General features: G+C 41.6%; 1 protein-coding gene across 21 annotated transcripts in view; it reads left to right on the forward strand.

Moving 5' to 3' along the window:
* The window catches only part of FAM168A (family with sequence similarity 168 member A), a 204,900-nt gene extending 184,049 nt beyond the window's left edge, over nucleotides 1-20,851 (forward strand). For all 21 annotated transcript variants that reach the window (XM_072610916.1, XM_072610920.1, XM_072610926.1 and 18 more), the window contains 4 exons: nucleotides 13,692-13,834; nucleotides 14,913-15,087; nucleotides 17,032-17,163; nucleotides 19,346-20,851. In XM_072610916.1, coding sequence (XP_072467017.1) covers nucleotides 13,692-13,834; nucleotides 14,913-15,087; nucleotides 17,032-17,144 — 431 coding nt within the window. In that variant the 3' untranslated portion in view covers nucleotides 17,145-17,163; nucleotides 19,346-20,851. The remainder of the gene's footprint in view (nucleotides 1-13,691; nucleotides 13,835-14,912; nucleotides 15,088-17,031; nucleotides 17,164-19,345) is intronic.
* The last annotated feature ends 491 nt before the right edge of the window (nucleotides 20,852-21,342 follow it).

Below are 21,342 nucleotides of genomic sequence, written 5' to 3' on the forward strand. Positions count from 1 at the left end.
AGGAGAGAAATGTGAAGAAACTTTGAAGGCAAAAATGAGCTTTGCCACGAGTGTTCCTAAACCTAAAGGGGGCCAGCAAAAAGAATGTGCTTTGAAGGTTTGGCAGAAGCTGTTCTTGTCAACTAGAAAGCAAAATCTATTGTTAGAAATTTAAAAAACTTTAATCACAAGGATGCTTTGAACTTGGAGGATTGTTGTCCCTGTCCCCAGAGGCTGAGGAGAGCAGTATTCCAGTTAGTGAAAAAGGCTGAATATGAATTTGAATGAATGTTATACAGGTCACTAAAAAGACAATTAGCCTTCACCTTGTGGACAGTGTCTCAGAACAACAGATTTGTAGTACTTCTGCTTTATGTGACAGTTGAATGTTATATGACACTTTGATATTCGCTGTACATTGTCAAGACCAGTGATTTCCATTATCTGTAATGCTTCTGAGTAGAAAAGTCTCGATACTTTGGACCCCACCTCTGAACTCTCCATGAAATAATGACTGAAATCAAACTATTCAAAGTAGTTTGTGAATTGGACTAGCTTGGTTTCTTTTAGATGTAATGAATACATGGATTTGGAAGAAAATTGTATTTTCTGGAAAGGCAAAAAGCAATTGTGGTTTAAGAAAAATGTCTAAAGAGATTGAAATAGTATCCTTTTCACAATATCAAGTTGTTTTTCCCCATGAAATTAATAGCAACTTCATATGTATGTATATTCATATATATTCTTCATATATATTTTTTAGGCTTCTGCTTCCTGAATAACTATGTGTACATTGTAACTTTCTAAAATGTGGGTTTTTTTCTTCATTTAGTCGGGCCAGGGACAGGGCTTCTTATTTAATTTAATTTATAGTTTAAAGAGGTTTTCTCTTTGATACTGAAAACCAATTTTTTTGAATTTTTAGGTTATGTGAATTTCTTGAAGCTATGTAAATGTGTTATAAGAAGACTCATACAGTGTTTCAGGCTAGTTATTCATCAGGCTTCTGAAGGATTGGCGATGGCCCTGGATGCAGTGAAGCACCTTGACATCTTCAATGTCTGACCAAGCTTTAAGTGCTCCAGGGTGTCTGCTTCAGCTACCTTCATGGTGGTTGGAACAAATTGTTCTCATCCACCCATTCTGTTGGGAGATGTCTTCATATGCTTGGGGTAGATATCCCTCTGATGGGTTTGAGGCCTGTCGCTTACCCTCAGCCTGATTTAGCCTGTTTGCTTGAGATAGTTTTACCAGGGTATGACCACTGAATATGCTACAGCTTCTTTGGGTGAAGATAGACAACAAAGGTGGATAAGCAGCCTTCAAAAGGGCTCTGCAAGCCTCACACCAGAGGTTTTAGTCCTCCATAAACATCTCATATACCCCATGGACTAGTGTAGGGAGAGACTTGAAGCAGGGAGACCCATTAGAAAGCAGCTGCAAAAATCTAGGAAAGAGTGCGTGAGACCCTGGATGCTGATGGTAGCTGTATGAGTAGGTGGGAAGGGGTCAGATGTGAGAGATATTGTGGAGGCAGAAATGGCAAGATTTGGTAACTAACTGGGTATGTGGAATAAACAAGAGTGAGGAGTTGACATAGAAGGTAGAAAAGACCAGGTACAACATGCAGCTAGCCAGGGTTAATAGAGAATGTATCTGCCTGAATCTTGCAAAGAGAATCCAAGGAGCTTTAAAGTGAAAGGAAAGGCAGAGAATTGTCTACAATGCAGCTTAAAGGGAAGCTATCATGTAAGAAGTAGAATTGCAATTGAGATGTGTGTTCAGCCTAAGGAAGAAAATAAGAGGGAGAGGGAGCGAGGAACAACTTTTTTCCAATACATGAAGGACTGTCCTGGGGCAGAAGGAAGAAACATTCTACTTGTCCTAGAGTGGGCAAATCTAGAACCAAGGGAGGGAAGTAGTAGCATAGAAAAGTACATAGAAGATCCCTGCAGCCTTTATACTGTTGATCACCTTCCCTCCTAAATACTCTCTTCCTGCTAGGGTTTTGAGGCATCTCTCTCCTGGTCCTCCTACTACCTCTCAGACTGCTTCTTCTCAGTTTCCTTTGCTGGATCCGCATCCAGATCATACCGTCTCACCATAAGCGTGCCTCAGGGTCCTCTCCCTCGATAGCATTTTGCTTGGTGTTCTGCAGCTCCCATGGATTTAATTACCATCTCTCTACTGATGATCTGAAATCTACCTTTCCTCCCCTAACCTCTCTTTTAACCTAGAGTCTCATGTCTCCCATTGCCTTTCAGACATCTCAAACCAGAAGTCCAGTAGATATCTTAAACTCAGTATGTCCAAAAGAGAACTTATTATGTTTTCCCCCCAAAACCCTTCCTCCCTCACCCTCCTTTCCCTTACAATAGAGGGCAATACCATCCTCCTATTCTCTGAAGCTCAAAACCTAGCTGTCATCCTGGACTCCTCACTACTTCTGTCTAACATGTACAATCCATTGCCAAGGTCTGTCTATTTTATCTTTGCCACATCTCTCAACTACGTCCCTTCTGTCCCACTGTCACCACTCTGGTACAGGCCCTCATCGACTCATTCCTGGAGTATTGTAATAGCCTGCTGGTGGGACTGTCTGCCCCAAGGCTATCTTCACTGCAATCCATCCTTCATTCATTCCCCAAAGTGATTTTCCCAAAGCACAGATCTGACCATGTCATTCCCTCATTCAGTAACTACAGTGGCTCCCCAGTCCTAGTCCCTAGACCCTTGTTCCTCCAGAATCAAGTACAAAAGACTCTGTTTGGCCCTCTCCTCCCTTTCCAGTTTTCTTGTAACCTACTTCCCCCATACTCTTTAGTCCAGTGACACTGACCTCCTCTCTTTTTAAGAAACAAGAAATTCCATCCCCTAGTTCTGGGCATTTTCTCTGACTGTCCCCATGCCTGGAATGCTCTTCCTCCTTATCTCTGCCTAATCACCTCTCTGGCCTTCTTTAAGTCCCAGCTAAAAGCCCATCTTCTATAGGAAACTTTCCCAACCCACCTAATTTTAGTGTCTTCCCTTTCTTAATTATTTCCTTTTTATCTACTTTATATCTTGTTTTTACATAATTTATTTGTTGCTTCTCCATTAGATTTTGAGAGTAGATGCTATGCTTTTTTTTCTTTTTTGTATTCCCAGAGGTTAGCCTAGTGCTTACTGATTAATTGATTGAGCAAGAGATGTACTATAGCGTATAGTGTATAAGAAATCATGTGTACCTAAGGCCATTCTGGCTGGAAGTGTGAGGGGAATAATGTGTAATCATTCTGAAAAGAGAGGTTGGAGCCAGATTGTCCAGGGCTTTAAAAATTACATAGATTGCCTTGTGTCTTATCCTGGAGTCAGAAGGGAAGCTGGAGCTTCTTCAGCCTAAAAGATACTTGGTCAGACTTGTGCTTTAGGAATATACATTTGGCAGCTGTGTGGAGGATGTGTTGGAAAAGGGAGGCCAACTGAGTTAGCTCAAGAATCCTGGCCTGAATGAGGGTCTTTGTGCTCTAAGTAGAAAAGGGGCCTAATGTGAGAAATATTGTGCTGGGATCCAGGAACCAAAGAAGAGGAAACATGGTGGAGAGGATTTGGGTGAAGATCAAAGGAGACACAAACAGAAGTGACATTGTAGTATACCACAAACTACCTAGACGGAAAGAGGAAATAAATGAGAAGTATGGCCAACAGATCAAAGTCTGGCCCAGAGCCGTGCTGAAATAATTAATCTGGACATTTTCTGGAGAACTCTCTGCTAACAGCAGAGCAGCAAATAATTTCTTGGCTTATCTTCATGAAAATGTCATGCTTCCAGGAAGGGAAGAGAATTACTCTTCTGGACTCTAGTGGGCGCTTGGGGGGCTTCTGGGGCTGTTGCAGCTGTTGTGGCCACAGTCCATATTCAGACTCAGACCTTTGGCTAGGTCCTATTTGGTGCTTTGAACTATATAAAAGGACTGGCCTGGAAGTGGGTAAGGTTGTTAGAAATATTTTCCTGAGTGCTACTGCCTGTTGGGGCCTTCAGTTCCTGACAGTGATCACAAACATTCATTTTATTCTTATATTATATTTTTAAACTCGGTTAAGTTTTGATCGAATTTTATGGCTGACCAGTACCTATTGCATTAAAAAAAAACGAATCAGAATAAGCCAAATTTTGGTGTCACCCAAAATATGAATCTTATTTGCAACCTCAAGGTGAGGTTTTCATCAACTGGTTGCTAAAGTTAAAATGCTGAGAAGCTTGAAGGAAATTACCATCCTAACTTGGAATTTGTGCTAGAGATAGAGACTCGGAAAAGTCTGGCATGATCTCTGAATATTCTCAAGATCAGATTTCAGAGGCAGAATAGGTAGCATACCATAGACAAAAATTCTAGAGAAATCAGCACAAGATAGAGTGGAAAACTCTCCAAAACTAAATCTTTTTTTTTAAATTAATTTATTTGTTTCTAGTTTTCAACAATCACTTCCCTAAGTTTTGAATTTTCTCCCCCTCCCTCCCCACTTCCTTCCCAAGATGGCATGCAATCTTATATGGGTTCTATACATACATTCTTATTAAACACATTTTCACATCAGTCCAAAACATAACAAAAGAGAAAATAGTCTGCGTTATTCTGTGTTCCAGCTCTATAGATCTTTCTCTGGATATGGGTGGCATTTTGCGTCATGAGTCCTTTGAAAATGTTTTAGGTCTTTGCATTGCTTGAAGGTCTAAGTCTATCAGAAACAGTCCTCACACACTGTGGCTGTTACTGTGTACAATGTTCTCCTGGTTCTGTTCACTTCAGTCAGCATCAGTTAACATAAGTCTTTCCAGGTATTTCTGAAGTCTACCTGTTCGTCATTTCTTATAGAATAATAGTATTCCATTACATTCATTTACCACAACTTGTTCAGCCATTCCCCAATTGACGGGCGTCCCCTCAACTTCCAGTTCTTGGCCACCACAAAAAGAGCTGCTATAAATATTTTTGTACGCGTGGGTCCTTTTTGCATTCTTTGGGATACAGCCCTAGAAGCGGTTTTACTGAGTGAGAGGGTATGCATATTTCCAAAACTAAATTCTGAAGACACATAAACAATTCTGATAAGATAAGAGGGTTTTCTAGAAACTAATGTGAATATAGAGGGAATTGAAAGACTTATTGGATTCCAAAAAGATGTGCAGAAGATAGAAGCAAAAGTAAGTAGTCACGAACAAATAGTAGTTTTTGACATAGTTTCTAAGAATAAATGGCCAGTGAGGATGGTGACTCTATTATGGGAAAAGGAGATGTTGAGATGAATGATATTCTAATAGTGGGCATATAGCAGTTTAAGGTTGTAAAGTACTGTCTATAAAATTATTGCGTTTGAGCCTCACCTTGCAAGTTAAGTACTGTTATTATTCCTATTTTATAGAAGAGGAAACAGAGAAAACGGAGACATTAAGTGACTTGTTCATAGCCTAGAAGCTTATAGGTGTCTAAAACAGGATCCAAGTCTAGGTCTTCCCAACTCCAAGGCCACTATACCATTCTGTCTATCAAATAAATCCAACTCCCATGTGGTTAACTATCATCTTTAAGCTGATTATTCACAGAGAGCTAAAAAGATAGATAATATATGTATCCATCAATCAACTGATAGATTGATGTATCTGTTGATCAGTTGATCATTAGATAAATGCCTAGATGTTTATCTAGCCCCATTCCCTCTTGAGCTTCAGTCCTGCATCACCAATTGCTTCTTGGATATTTCAAACTTGGTGCCCTGGAGGTGTCTCAAACTTAACATTTCCAAAACTGAACTAATTTTCTTTCCCTCCAACCCCTACAATCTTTGAAACTTGTCTATTTCCATCAAAGGCACCACTACCCTTCGAGATCTGCAAACTCAGCATTATCCTTGATTCCTTACATTCCCTCACCCCAAATATCCAGCAGGCTACCAAATTACCATGTCTAGTCAACAACATCTCAGCTGATCCAGGCTCTTATTACTTGTTGCCTTGATTATTCAACAACCCCCTAATTGGTTTCCCTATTGTAAGGTTTTCACCACTCCAATCCATCCTAAGTACTGCTGCCAAAGTCATTTTCTTTAAGCACAGATCTGACCATGTGACTCCTCTGCTCAGTCAACCCCCTTGTATACCTCTTGCCTTCAGGATCAAACATAAACTTCTCTGTTTTGCTTTGAAGGCCCTTAGCAACCTGGATTCAACCTATCTTTTCCAGCCTTATTGGACATTACTTCCTCTCCTATACTCCAGTCACACTGGCCATCTTTCTGTTCCTTACATGTGATGTTCCATCTCCTGACTACATGCTTTTTCTCTAGTTGTTCCTTGTACTTAGAATGCATTCCTTCTTCAACTTTGCCTTATAGAATCTTCTTCTTTCTCTAAGATAAAACTCACTCTTCATCTAGAAGTGCCATCTTGTACTTGAAGCCTTTTTGATCTCCCCAACTGCTAGTGCCCTTACTGCCAACTGACCTCATTTAACTATTTTGTATATATTTGTATTTATCCATTTCATATGTGTCCTGTATATATTTAAATATTTTCTTGTCTCCCTTATTTAAATATAAATTCATCATAAGGATTATTTCATTCTTTGTACTTGCATCCCCAGCATTTAGCAATGTGACTGAAGTGATTGAAATGATGATGGTAAAAGATGATGAGTAAATAGAGATACTCAGTTCTTTTCTTGCTTCTGTTTTCTTTGCCAAGAATAGGTTTTTCTATTGGTAAGAACAAAGCAAAAATGACTAATGGGGAAATGAAACCCAAGATAAGTAAGTAGACAGGAAGAGAATACACAGCTGCCTTTGATGAGTTAGCTCCACAGGCCCAAGTGAACTCTGTCCCTGGGTGCTAAAAGAACTGACTTGATTATAAGCCACTCTCAGTGATCTTTAAAAAGATGTAAAAAATGGACCATGTGCCATGTAAGTGGAAAAGGGCAAATGCCCCAGTTTCCAGAAAAAGAAGAAAATAGATGGAGCCTGCTATCAATATAATATACCAGTGAGTTTTGCTATTCTTGATAATATTCTAGAATGTGTTATTAAAGAGTTGGTTATTAAACAAAAGGAGGAAGTGATCAAAAGGGAATAGAAAGGCTTAATCAAGAACTGGTCAAGCTAGACTAATCTCATTTCTTTTATTTTTTTTTGTTTTGATAGGTAAGTGCTAGTAGATGACTTCTTAACCTTTGTATTATCTGCAAATCATTAACCTTCTTGAGCCTCAAGTCCCCTTCTATGAAACGGTGCTAATAATACTGCTTTATATTTAACTTTTGAAGTTGTGAGGTTTGTATGAGATAAAGTATACAAAATACTTTTTAGATTTTAAAGTTCTGTGCAAATATATGATGTTTTTGGGCGAGTGGAAAGAGGAAGAAGGGTTAATATGAACTACTGATTTCATTGGTTTGGATAACTTTAAATACAGAAACACTTTCCACTGATACAAAATTACCATTGAGTAAATGCTAGAGATAGAATTCACCTATAATTTACCAAAGCCTTTGAAAAAGTCTGTTATGACCTGTGCACAAAACAGAAAGACTGTAACTACACAAAAAGTGCAGTTACGTGAGTGAGAAATTGGTTGAAGGACCAGAGATTAATCATTAATGATTTAATGTGGCCTTGGAAGAAGATCACTGGTAGAGTGTTCTGGGTATCTGTGTTTGGCCCTATGCTGCTTAATGACACAAAGCTAGAAGGGATAGCTGATACATTTTCTACTATACAAACAACGTGACTACATTGACTGAGATGTATTGTCCAAACAAATGCTGTCATCTTCCCTGGTCAGCCCTCTTCACAGCAACTAGAATGATAAAAGGCCTTGAAGTTATGCTATACAAGGATCGGTTAAAGAAAAGCAACAAATTAAGAGACAGATGACAATGTGCTTTCAAGTATTTAAGGAGCTTTATAGAAAAGGAATTAGACTGGTTACTCTTAATCCCAGAAGGCAGAGTTGAGAACAGTGGTGAGAAAGTGTGTAGAAGACTTCGGGCTCAATCTACCCAAACTTTATAAGAACTGGAGTTCTTCAGAAGTGGAATGGATTGCTTCAGAAGGCAGTGGGTTCACTCTTCATTAGAAGTCTTTGAACAAAGACTGCATGACCAAAGATAGAATCATAGAGTTTGAGAGTTTGGAAAGTACCTGAGTGGCCACCAGTCCAGTTCATAAGAAAAAGAAATCCCTATATACCCAAGTCAGTGGTTCCCAGGCCTCTGCTTGAAGAGATCAGCTCTTGTTTGATCTTACTAAGCCCCTTTCAGGTTCAGTTTATAATTATATGCACTCCACTCTTTTGTTCTTTTTTCTCTAGTCTCCAAGGAATTGATATCCTTCCTCTAAGGATAACTCCTTCTTCAACTGCAGTCTTTGATTCCTTTTTTCCCAATCTTGTAGGGCAGAAATCATTCCCATAACCCAACCCCACACTTATCTCTTTTGTAAAACAATAATCAAATACTTGTTTGGTGCCAATTATGGGCACTTGTAGAGCAGTATTTGGGCCAAGGCACTATGAAAATGTAAGATACATCCCTGACTTCAAGGAGCACCATATACAGTCGAGGAAGAGAAGATATGCAAGAATAAGTAACCTGAAACAGCAAATAAGTGCTTAAATGCTTGACCGACTTGCTTTGGAAATGCAAAGATTGAGATCCTGCATAGCTTCATAAAGGAAGTGGTATTCGAGTTAGAGAAGTAAGATTTGGATCAGAGGAGAAGTGAGCCTCCTGGGTGGCTGGAATGGTACCTGCAAAGGTTGTGGAAGGAAATAAAATTGTCTAGAGTAGATAGTTTGTATAGAAGGGATAAGGCTGTAAATATAGACTGGGTTCTTGGAGGCAGAAGAATATCATTGGAGGATTTTAGGTTGGGAAATTTGGCCAAGGAGGATATACTTTGGGAAGATTAACCTTGTATACTTGGAAGGTAGATTTGGAAGGGGTGGTGACCAGCATCTTTCTTCTCTCTCTCTGCTAGTTCATTTACTCCTGATTTCAGACATTAGCAGCATGTCCCTATTTAAAACAAAACACAAACATCATTTAACTCTGATGCTTTTTGTCACTGAAAAAGGTCTATAGCCATTACCTCTATGTTCTTACCATTCATCACAGGCAGGTTGTAAGAAGTTGTTTGTCAGATATGCTTTGTAATAGTTGGCTTCTGGGAGACCTTCCAACTCGGAGATCTTTTAAGAGCCTCAAATTAAGATTCAGGAATATTTAGTTTAGATTCTGACGCCAGTTCAGTTTTCTTCTGGACTTTGAGCAGTTCACTTCTCTTCTTTACAACTCCTATAAAATTAAATGTTTGGATATGTGATCTCTAAGATCTCTCCTCCTCTTGACATTCAGATTCTGTTTTCAGATTCCCAGATGTTATTCTTTTATATGGTGGGACTTTTGATTTATGTTCAGAGCCTTGCTTATTTCAAAACAAGAAAAAAAAAGGAACATAATCAAAAAGGTTTTTCTTAGATGTGGAAACAAAATTCATCTGCAGTAACTTGGTGCCTTTTGATCCCCACCCCCCAAGTTATTCTTGTGCTTCCCCCCCTGCCCCTCTGACATATTTGTCCTTGCACAGAAAGGATAATTTAGGCCTCCTTATGGAGAGGGCTGGGTCCGTTCTGGCTGGAATTCTCAGAACATAAGAGTAAACATAAAAACTTAAGACTCTTAAAATGTTAGACGTTTGAAACCATAGAATAACAGAATCTTAGAATATTAATGTAGCAGAATCATGGAATCTTATAGGAATCATCATAGTGTAACAGATAGTGAAGCTGAACCAGTATGCTGGTCCTTCTAGTGGGTCTCATGCTCAAACCACTTCTACACTTGTCCCATTAACAGAGGTCATAGCACATGTCACCAGAAATGAACTGACACAAAAGAAATACTTAAAATGGAAAATATTGCTAAGTGAACATTAACAAGTACTTAAAACGTGAAATAGTAACACATGGTAAAGGACTCAGTTGAGTCCATATACAGGTTTAAAAAAAAAACCTACTTGTGACATCACTTCTCTTGAAAGGTTAGTGCTAAAAAACATGGAACATGTTGTGGGACTGCTGAACAGATTTCATTTTTGCCTCAGTCTTCACTGTCCAAACATTCATTGGAAGTCCATCTCTTCTGGTCATCCAGGAATGCATGGCTCATGCTCTGGCTGTGGCCATCTTCTCTTCCAGGTAGGGTATAGCTGCAGGTATTACCTCCTACTGGGGAGCCAGCACCCAGGCCTCCCATTGAATCCTGACTTTTGAAGACTGTGAATATCCATCTCAAAATTGCTGTTGGGGAGAAAAACTTAAGAAGAGGTAGTTAGGGACTTAAGATACAGTCTCAGGCCAAGCTTGCTCTCATGTCATATGTATGTAGCCATAATAGCTGCTGCTAGAGAGAAGGAGAGGGAGGAGAAATCTCCCTATCATCTTTGTTTGGAGCAGTTGGAGGCCCAACTTTCTCTTTCCCCCCTCCCTTTTCCCCCTCTGTGCTGTCCTCTTCCCCCTCCCCCTGCTCCCCACCTAAGGAGCCTCTGGTTTTGCTGCCTTTTAGCAAGAGTGTGTGACAAGAAGCTCCACTTACATTGCTGAGGCAGGAAACTGGTTTTTTTTCAGCCCCTGCTGTGCACAGAACATTGTTAGGAGCAAGAGGAGACATACATATAAATGTAAGAGTAGTCCTGCTACTTATTTGGGATACATGAATCAATCAAAAAGAGGTATAAAGAACCCTGGATATCCTTCTTAAAGGGAGTTGGTCACACCCTGTGGGGCAGATACAAAAACCAATGAGATAAGTTCTTACCTCATGACCCGCCTCAGTAGATCCCTACCCTTACACAGAGTTAGGTAACATTAGGTCCCAACTCTCAAGGAACTTAAGATCTGGTTGAAGTATAAATCACAATACAGATAACTATTATATATAATGCTGCTTGATAAAGGAATTTTTTTTTTTTTTTTTTGGTGTAGACATGATTTCATCCATGTAAGCTTCCTGGTAAGGTAATGCTCTCCAAAGAAGAGCAAAAACTATCTTGCAATTTATAGTCTTAGAGAATTGGCTGTGGGTAATTAGAAATTAAATGACTTTCATTATTTCATGCTTTCTTCAATTAAGATTGAACAAATGAAGTTAAAGCAAATGAACAAACAGACTAAGTTACAGATTTAAGCACTGATTTTTGCAGAATCTTACGCTTAAACTACAAAGCTGCCTTTTAAAGATGTCACAGTGGGCTAACGGAGGAGAAGAGACTTACATGTGACAGAGATAACTAAAGGTTCACTGTCAGAGAAATTCTTCCACAAATAGAGTTAGCTAAATTGCTTTTGGAGGATTTAAAAATTTTTGTTGATTCTGTTCTAACCTTAACCTTTCTTCTTCTCTTGACTTCGTATCTCAGAAATGTTAAATGTCTTTCCATAGTACCCATCTTCCATGTGTCAGGTTTTAGCCAGATGAGGTTAATATTAACAGGAAACAGGCTTCAGTTAGCCAGGTGTTCCAGGAAGAATGGCAGAATAAGATTCAATAAAAGGAAGTAAAAAATTCTCATAACACGGGCAAAGAGCTTAAGCATAAGGGGAAGCCTGGCTAGTGGGACAAAAGGAGAGAACAAGAGGAAAAGAAGAGAAAACGAAGTCTACAGAGGAATCAAGGAAGATGAAAGGAGGAAAGAAGGCGAGAGGGAGGACAAGTGGGAATGAAAAGAGAGAGCAGAGACAGAGAAAGGACAGAAAGAAGATGGGGTGAGATAGATTAAGATTAAAGAAAATGAACTGCTTCTGGATTTCCTATATCCATAAACAGCCATTTGTCTTCCTGCAGGTCATTTGTAGAATCCTAGAATCTCATCAGAGCTAGAAGGGACCTTATAGACCCATCTGGTCCAACTTTTTCATTTCACAATGGAGGAAACAGAGGTTTGGAAAGCAGAAATATCATATGCAGGGTTATACCACTAATTAGCAGAGCCAGGCTTCACACTTGTTGTCTGGACTTTATGAGAACTCTAAAGAACCCATTTTATGTTCCACACCAGGGGGTGCTGTTTACAAAAAAAAAAAAGACATGGCAGAGATGGTCAGAATTGTCAGGAATCCTAGAGATAATTTAGTGCCAAGTTTTTCCACTAAGTTGGTAAAGAGACTGAGGTCAAACAAGGGATAGGAGTATGCTTGAGGTCACTTAGGGAGTTAGTCGCAGAGTTAGACTTGAACTTGATACCTCCATTTTATTTCTGAGTTATGATACAACAGAGCAGTCCATTTATAATTAGCTCCTTAATGACTGAGGGGGTCTGGTTTGGATGAACTACTTCATAATAATTATATTCCTTCCAAGTGCTGTCACAATCACATTTTCTCATTTGATCCTCATTCATTCATTCAGTAAATATGTTTTGAGCATCTACTGTATTACAAGGAAGGCATTTCCCAGTCCCATGAGGTAGACTAAGCTGATATATATATGTATGTATGGATAGCAAGGACCAGTGATTTCATTAATATAGGGAACTTAATGAGGAAGCTCCCTTTACCAATGCAAATCTGCATCTCCTCTGCAATTTAATAGCATTATAATGCTTGAGGCATTGTCATGCCCGTGGTCACACAACTGATATATGTTTGTGGGGGAGGGAGGATAGGGGACTTCAACTGTCAAGTTTTCCTAAGTATTTCTTTAAAATATACTTTCTCCTTATCTTTTGTTTTTATGTCACCTACATTTCCCGTTGTATTTCTCTCTAATTTCTAACTTACAGAGGGCAATGTATTAGTTTTAAAAATAATTTTAAAAGAGAGGGGAAACAATTCAACAAAATTAAGTAACATATTTAAAAAGTCAGACATTATATGCAGTGTTCTATGGCTATGGTCTCCAGCCTCTACAAAGAAGTGGGGGAGAGGTTCCTTTACATGTGTCATCTTTGGGGTCCTGCTGGGTTATTATAATTTCACAGGTTTGAAAAAAATTCTTATTTTTTAAATTTACATTGTTGTAATTGTAAATATTGTTTACCTGGCTCTGCTTACTTTACACTTGGCCTCAGTCCATATGTTTTCCCATGCTTTTCTATATAATGTGGGTTTATTCTGACCCCAGTATCTGAGGGTCAGGCCTGTTATGTGCCACCAACTACCCCTAAGCCCTTCCTGGATTGTCCTGAGTCTTTCACCACTACACCAAGCTCTATTTCTTTAGTTGGGTTTATTATCCCTATTTTATATATGAGAAAATTGAGACCCAGAGAAGGGCTCTGACTTCTTAGGATAATAGAGGTGAAAAGGACCTCAGCTACCATCCAATCCAGTCCACTCCCACCCCCCATTTTAGAGATGAAGAAACTGAGTCCCAGTCACATTGTAACTTGCCTAAGGTGTTGCACAAGTGTTGTCAGAGGCAGACCTTCTGACTCTAAAACTAGTGCTTTTTCCATTGTACCACATAAGGTGATAAAGTGAATTCATGGCACAACTGGGAGTCGAAAGCAGATCTCTTGCCTTCTGATCCAGGACTCTTTCCCTTATATCGTCTTCTTATCTGTTTCTAGCATGGCTTCTGCTGCTTGTCCATGCATGTTCTTGGTTCAGCTGCTGTTAAGAGGGAGAATGCTATTACGTCCACTAATGTGAAATCTTTTCTTATTTTGTCCCCAAACAGGATATACAGCAGGAACACCCTACAAGGTCCCACCCACCCAGAGTAACAATGCACCACCTCCCTACTCTCCATCACCTAACCCTTATCAAACGGCTATGTACCCTATTCGAAGTGCCTATCCTCAGCAGAACCTGTATGCCCAGGTATGGGAGATCCATGTGGTACTTTCTCCCCCAGATGGACAATTCCACATTGGTGGGGGGAGAAATTTAAGGTGGTCTGTGAAGACCCATTTCTTTTCAGAAATATCTCCTCTACTGACTCCCTTAAATTCCATTAGAGTGTTATTCCCTTAGGTCAAGGGTCACTTTCCTACTGTACTCTTAAATAGAAGTCCTTAAGGGAGAGGTAAATGTATAGATCACAGTGTGTGTGTGTGTGTGTATGTGTGTGTGTGTGTGTGTGTGTGTGTGTGTGTGTGAATAGGAAAGAGGAATATCATAGGATACTAGAAAGATTTTAGAACAGAATGTCAAAGAGCAGGGAAGGACCTTGGAACATTGAGTGTTAGCTTGCATACAGAGTGTTTAAACTGGAAAGACCCTCTGACTACAGAAGGTTACTTGAAAAGGATCTTAGAACATGTAAGAGGTGCAAGGGCCCTTAGCAAATAGAATACTTGAATATGAAATGTCAGAAGTAAAAGGGACCTTCTAACAGAACATTAGAGTTGAAAGGGACACTAGAATACCCAATGTCAGGACCTGAAGGGACCTTAGGGCTTGAAATGTGAAGGGAACCTTAGAGAGTCTTTAGTTCAACTCCTTCATTTATAGAGGAGATGGAGGCCAGAGAAGGAAAGTGATTTGCCCAAAGTGACAAGGTGGTGAGGCAGTCTCAGAGCCAGGACTAGAACACAGGTTTCTTGACTAGCATCTATATGGCACTTTAAGGTTTGCAAAATGCTTTACAAATATATTCTCTTTTTATTCTCAAAAACCTGGTAAGTAGGTGGTACTAGTATCTTTATTTTATAGATGGGGAAACTGGAGCAAACAAATTAAGTGACTTACCTGGAATAACATAGTTGGTGTCTGAGGTTGGATTTGAACTCTGACTTTCCTAATTCTAGGGCTGGTGCTTTAACCAGGCCACCTTTCACATTTTACAGGTATAGTCTTGACATAGGTCTAGCCAGGCTTCCTTTCCTCTGTTTCTTCCTCTCTTTGTCAAGACTGACACCTAAAGAAACTTCCTCCATGTTGATTTGTGTTTCCCCAGGGAGCTTATTATACACAGCCTGTGTATGCCGCCCAGCCCCATGTTATCCACCACACCACAGTTGTCCAACCCAACAGCATTCCATCAGCCATCTACCCAGCACCTGTGGCTGCTCCCAGGACCAATGGGGTAGCAATGGGCATGGTTGCTGGAACCACCATGGCTATGTCAGCAGGTGAGCGTTGTTTTTGTTGTTACAAGCTGGGGGGTGGGGGATGCTTAAGTTTCCTTCTAATGACAAACCCTGCCCTGAAAATAGTTCCTTTTCAAGTGAGTGCAGTTTTACCATTAGAGAGTTTTTTCCATTGGATTGAGTATTGGCCTTACCTACTTAGTCCCCTTAAATGCGGATTCCCTCAGAGAGAGGTTACACCTTAAGTTGTAAGATTTAGAATTAAAAGGGAACTTATAGATCACCTAGTGTAAGTTACTCATTTTATAGTTAATTAAACCAGGGTCCATTGAAGAGAAAGCATTTGCCCCAGATCCCAAAGAGTAAATGGCAGAGACAAGAGTTGAAGAGAGGGACTGTTCCCTTTTTATTTTTATATCTCCATACTTATTGAGTTGAATTGCCTCAACTGTCTCACTACCCATTAGTGGGTTATGAAACTATTCTCTTTGGTTTCTTAAATACAGAAGTTAATGGCCTTCTACTCAGCCCTTATCCTTCTTGACTTTCCTTCAACTTTCAATGCTACTGACCAAACTTTTTTCACCTCTCTCCCTCTCTTGGCTTACATGGTGCTGCTTGCTCCTCATTGTCCTCTTATCTGTTTGTCTATCCATCTCAGTTCCTTTATAGCCTCCCTTAATTGGTTCATCATTTATCTTTCATCTTCAAAATATTAGTGACTTCCAAGGTTTGGTCCTGACCCTCCTCCTCTTTCTCTAAATTTCTTCCCTTTATCTGATCCACTTCGATGAATTCAGTTACCTCTATTTAGATGACTCCCATATTCTGTGTATACAATCCTGATCTAACTTCCGGACTCTCAGCCATTATCTCCAGGTGCCTGTTAGACATCTTTGTCGGGTTGTGCCATTGGTAATTCAAAACTAGCATGTCCAGAATGAAACATAATAATATAATGTAGAATTTTGTTCTTCTCATTGGTAAAGAAGAAATGGAACTTTTCACTTCCTCCTCCCAATCCCACCCCTGCTAAATCTGCCTTTTCTCCAAACTCGGCTATTTGTGTTGAGGACCTTGTGATCCTCCTAGTCTCCCAGCCTCCCAATCTTGGCATCATCCTTTATGCTTTTCTCTTTCACTGCCTCTCTCCCCCATATCTCGTTAGTTACTAAGTTTTGTTGAGTCTACCTCAGCAACTCTCCTAGCACCTGTTACCTCTCCACTTACACAACCATCGCCCCAGGTCAAGCCAGTCATCAATTCTCATCTAGCATATTATAATAGTAGATTTTAATTGGTCTCCCTGCTTCCAGTATCCTTTCCAAACAGTCCTCCACACAGCTGCCAGAAATAATCTCCTCTGGGATAAAATACAGACACCTTGGCCTGGCACTCAGAGCTCCCCAGTCTCGCTGTATCTTTCTTTACAGCCTTATTTCAGATTGCCCCAACTCCTTTCACTCACTGTGTATATCAGCCAAACTGGACTACTACCTCTTGCCAGAACTTGGCCTTCCACCTCCCACTTCTTGACATTCTCAAAGGCCATCTTCTGTATTTGGAATGCTCTCTCTCATTTCCTCTTCTTTCCTTTCCTTTAATGTTCAGCTCAGGGGCTATCTTCTCCATAAAACCTTCCCTCCTTTTCCCCACCACCTCCAATGCTCTCTCCCTCCTCAGGTAATCTTGTGTAGCACTTAACTGTAAACATTTTGCATCCTTCAGGTTGAATGTAAGCTCCTGAGGGCAAGGATGGCTTCACTGTTGCCTTGGTGGTTTCAGCATCAAGTACAGGGTCTTACAGTAGACATTTGCGGTAGAAAGCACCTTTTTTTCCTGGGGACTGTGTAGCACTAGTATTATTATCTCCATTTTGCAGATGAGTAAACTGAGATTTAGAAAGATGAAGTGATTTGGCTGTGATCACCCAACCAATAAGTGTCAAAGCTGATGAGATTTGTTTTCCTTTCTTTGTCTTACCAGGTACCCTTTTAACTACGCCACAACACACTGCAATTGGAGCCCACCCTGTCTCCGTGCCAACGTACCGGGCTCAAGGGACCCCCACGTACAGCTATGTACCTCCACACTGGTAAACTTCAGCAGCCGATTCACGTGAGTGGGAATCGCAGGCTTTATCCCATCCTGCAGCCTAAGGGGACCTTGCTTGACCCTTTTCCAGGTCTTTTTCATGTTAGGGGATGAGGAGGTAGAAGTATGAATGGTAGCAGCAACAATGGGAATTCTGTCCTAAATTTAAGTAACTTCCTCCAGAGCCATCTTAGAGTATCATAAAATCTCAGATTAGTTAGAACAAAGAGTGTTAAAGCTAAGCTATTGAGAATTTAGGTCAATTCAACAAATATTTGTTAAATGCCTACTATAGGCAGGAGTCCTAGAAAAGAGAATGTCAGGGCCTGAAAAAAAACTTAGGGCTGATCTAGTTCAACCTTTTATTTTACTAAAGAGGAAATGGAAGTCCAGGAAAGGGAACTGACATGCCAAAGGCCACCTATCATTTTAATGGCAGAAGTGGGATTGGAATCCGCATTTTCTGACTGGGACCTTAGTGGTCATCTAGTCCAGCCTTACCTGAATGGGCATCCCCTAGATAGTGCCCTCCCTGATACATAATAGTCTAGACCAGGGGTGGGGAACCTGTGACCTCAAGGCCACATGTGGCCTTCTAGGTCCTCAAGCATGGCCCTTTGACTGAATCTAAACTTCACAGAACAAATCCCGTCTGGATTGAAATTTGGATTCAGTCAGAGGACTACACTTGAATACCTAAAGGGTCACATGTGGCCTTGAGGCCGTGGGCTTCTTACCCCGGGCTAACCTCTGCTTGAAGGGATACCTCGAAGGATGGAGAGCTCCCTTAATCAAGAGGGAGCCAGTTTTGTTGTAAAAGAGCTGTTATCCACTGAGTAGTTCTTTATGCTGGACTGATATCTGCCTCCCTGTGACTTCTGCTAAGCTGCTGTGGCCCAGTTCCCATGCAGCCAGATTTCTTTCCCAGACTTGCCCTTGAGGGTCTGTTGGAGGTTGCAGGACTAGGAAGTGTGATATTTCCCTGAAAGTTCCACGTGGGGTGAGAAGGGCGGGGCAAGCACTGGAGGACACACAACAGAATCATGTACCACCAATATTGTGCTGAATACATGAGGTTCTTAGTGGTAGTTAATGGTGTGAATCCGAAACTGTGATCACAGCTCAATTTCTGTAGTGCTTCTATAGTGCTTTACAGCTTATAAAGTTTATAAACTGCTTTGTTCCCAGGTGTTGAGATGGGGAACAAGTGAATATATTAAGTGATTACTCTGTGCCAAGCTCTAAGGATACAGATAAATAAGAAAGTCATTGCTCTCTGGGAACTTACTTGGGGAAGGCAAAGCATGTAGGGTAAGGTCAGGGTGGGGAGTCCCAGGGGTGCTGAGAGGAGTAGTTGGGGAGTGGATGAGCAGTATCTTTGCAGGAGCAGTAGCAATGACGATTCAGTCCTGGTTCTGAAGTGAGGAGGAAGGGGAGGGAGGAAAAGGGCAGTGGTGGGACAGGTGCAAGACATGGACCCACATGCAGTGTGGAGCTGGCTGAGACCCACAGGATGCCAAGGGCCAGGTGATGGATGCACCACCAGCCCAGCAGCATGTAGGCCTAGTCTGTGACCCAGAGTAGTGGCAGACCAGGGACCTGGCAGCCAGGTGAGAAAATGAAGGTCCAGAAAGAGAAAGGTCAAGGCCACACAGGACAGGGAAACATCCTCAGTGCCATAGCACGTGCCTCTCACTTCATTCACCCATTCACTTAGAGAATCATAAGCATGGAAAATGGATGCCCACCATCATCAAATAGGACATGGCATTAGCAGAACTTTAGCTTAGATATCCAAAGATCTTCTCACCTTTGGGATGTTTGGCGAAAGGGCTGCATTTGGAGTCAAAGGGCTCTACTACTGACCATGTATGTGAGTTTGAACAAGCTGATTACTCTCAATTTTCTCTTATGTAAAATGAGGGGGTTTGGATTAGGCAGGAAGGGTTGAATTAAATGACCTGAATTCCCTTTCTATGTGGACATTCTGGTCTTCTCTGACCAACTGATCTCTGAGTCTCCTTCCACTCCACGGCATACCCCAGTTCTAAATTTTCTGATTCTAAGTAATGATACTTCCCAACATTCTTGTGCCCTGTGAGAAGGATTCTTTCTTTCTTTTTACCCCAGATGTGCTTCAGTGGCTCCCATGTATGAATGACCCTGTTCCTTAACCTTCTCCTCTGCTTCTGTCTTATCTCCACAGATTGGGAGTCAGACATGGTATGCAACAACTCAAGTCTTACACCCGGTGCTGGCATGATTCCAGACCAGCGCCATGCCCGTCTGCAAGAACAACAACCACTGAAAAGTGCCAGGGTCACTTTAGGCATCATTTAGTGTTTGGGGTTTTTCTTTTTTTTTTGGGGAAAAAGCTGCATTTTCTGATCTTCTCCCTCTTCCCCTGGTCCCTTTCTGCCAGCCCACTCCCCTCCACATCCCCCAAATGACGACCCTCACTCTGACCCTGGCCAGTGGTCACAGTCTCTTTAGTCTTCTTATTTCTAGGCCCAAGCGTTCAGTTTTGGGGTGGTGCACCCCTGCTGGTGTTTTGTTTTGAGTTGTTCAGCCAGTGACTGGGCTTGTTTGTTTGTTTGTTTGTGGTGAGAATGATGCCTGATATGGCAAGCGGTCTTCATTCTGGTTTGACTTCCTTCTCTTGATCTTTTGAGGAGTGGGGGGAGTGATATCAGTTGTTGACTCTTCCATACCATGATAAAAATGACACTTGCGTCTTCCAGAGAGCCGTTATGACCGATCATAATCCATCATCCAAAGTTGGCCCATCGATAGGAATCCAAAACTTGTGGGAATGTTAGCAATGGGACACATTAGTTTTAGGACGTAGGAAGGCTTTGGATTGTTCCTCATGAAAGGTCAGACTGCTTTTTTAATAGAGGGGTGGGGGTGGGAGGGTGAGGGGGAGAGGGGAATGGTCTTGGAGACCAAGGGATGGAAAAAAAGGAGGGACTACACCTGGAAACTGCATAGGATTTACAACTTTGTTGTAAGAGATCTCAGTGCTGGACCTTCTAGGTATTAGACCTTCTGGATCTTTTTGGTGACCAGAACTTGAGGGACTGTCAGACCTTCTGGGTACTGGATCTTCTGATTACCAGACCTTGATGGTACCAGACCTCCCAAGTACTGGACCATCTGGGTGTCAGACTTTCTGATTGCACCGTGTCATAACCAGGCAGTTCCTCTGAGGGCAACTGATGCTTGTAACAGCCCCAGATGGGACAGGTGGATAGAAAAGAAACACAGGGATTTCAAGTCATGTATCAGGATGTCTGCTTTCCAAGGCCAGCTATTTCCTGGGTGGGAGATGAAATCACCAAGCCCAAGCACCCAAAGAAAACCCAGCAAATCTATCACCCTGAGCTGACCTCCCTGGGGGAAGAGGAGCAAGAGCTGGTGGGGCATGGGGTCAGTTCTTGAGGTAGGTGTGGTGGCACCCTGTGATGGAGACCATCCCACCACCCCTTGTTGTTGGGACGAGCTCTGGAATGTCGAGGCAGATGAGGACCAGAGCATTGCGAGTCCTTGCTGCCCAGCACCAGGTCCCAGCTGCTGCTAACACTATTTTGTTCATTGAAGAAGTTATTGAGTCACATTTGAGGTGCTTCCAGGGAAAGGACTGTGGGGCAGCGAGGAAAATAGGGTGGAATTGGGATCATGGAGCAATAGCAATAAACATTTCATAAACTCATGGAGCCGGAAGGGGCCATTTTGTCCAACCCTTTCCTTTTACAGACCAGAGAGGGGGATTGACCCGTCCCAGGTCACACAGCCAGTGAAGCTGCCTGGAGAAGGGGCAGATGGTATGAGGGCTGGGCAGCAGGTGGGCATAAAGCAATAAAGACATACAAACAGAGGGAAGAGGACACAGTAGAGGAGGAAGCATCTTTTGGAAATAATACTGATGGTACATGGTAGTGCACACTCCTGACAGCCAAGGGAAGGAGTGGAGCAGAGCTCCCGGTGGGGCAGAGAATTGCAGCACCTCAACATGGCCTAGAATTGGGCATCCTCTGGGTGCTGGGGGACCACACATCCCTTCAAGCTGGTATAAGAAAACAAAATGCAGGTTGTACTCAGAGGAGGAGGACATGCTGAGAAAGGGAGAGGACCACCCAAGGTCCCTGACCCATCCCAGGACAGACTCCTGAAAAACCCCTTCGGGTTGGGACCACTCAGATG

This window comes from Notamacropus eugenii, chromosome 5 (genome assembly GCF_028372415.1).
Source record: "Notamacropus eugenii isolate mMacEug1 chromosome 5, mMacEug1.pri_v2, whole genome shotgun sequence".
In the NCBI taxonomy this organism is placed as follows: Eukaryota; Metazoa; Chordata; class Mammalia; order Diprotodontia; family Macropodidae; genus Notamacropus; species Notamacropus eugenii.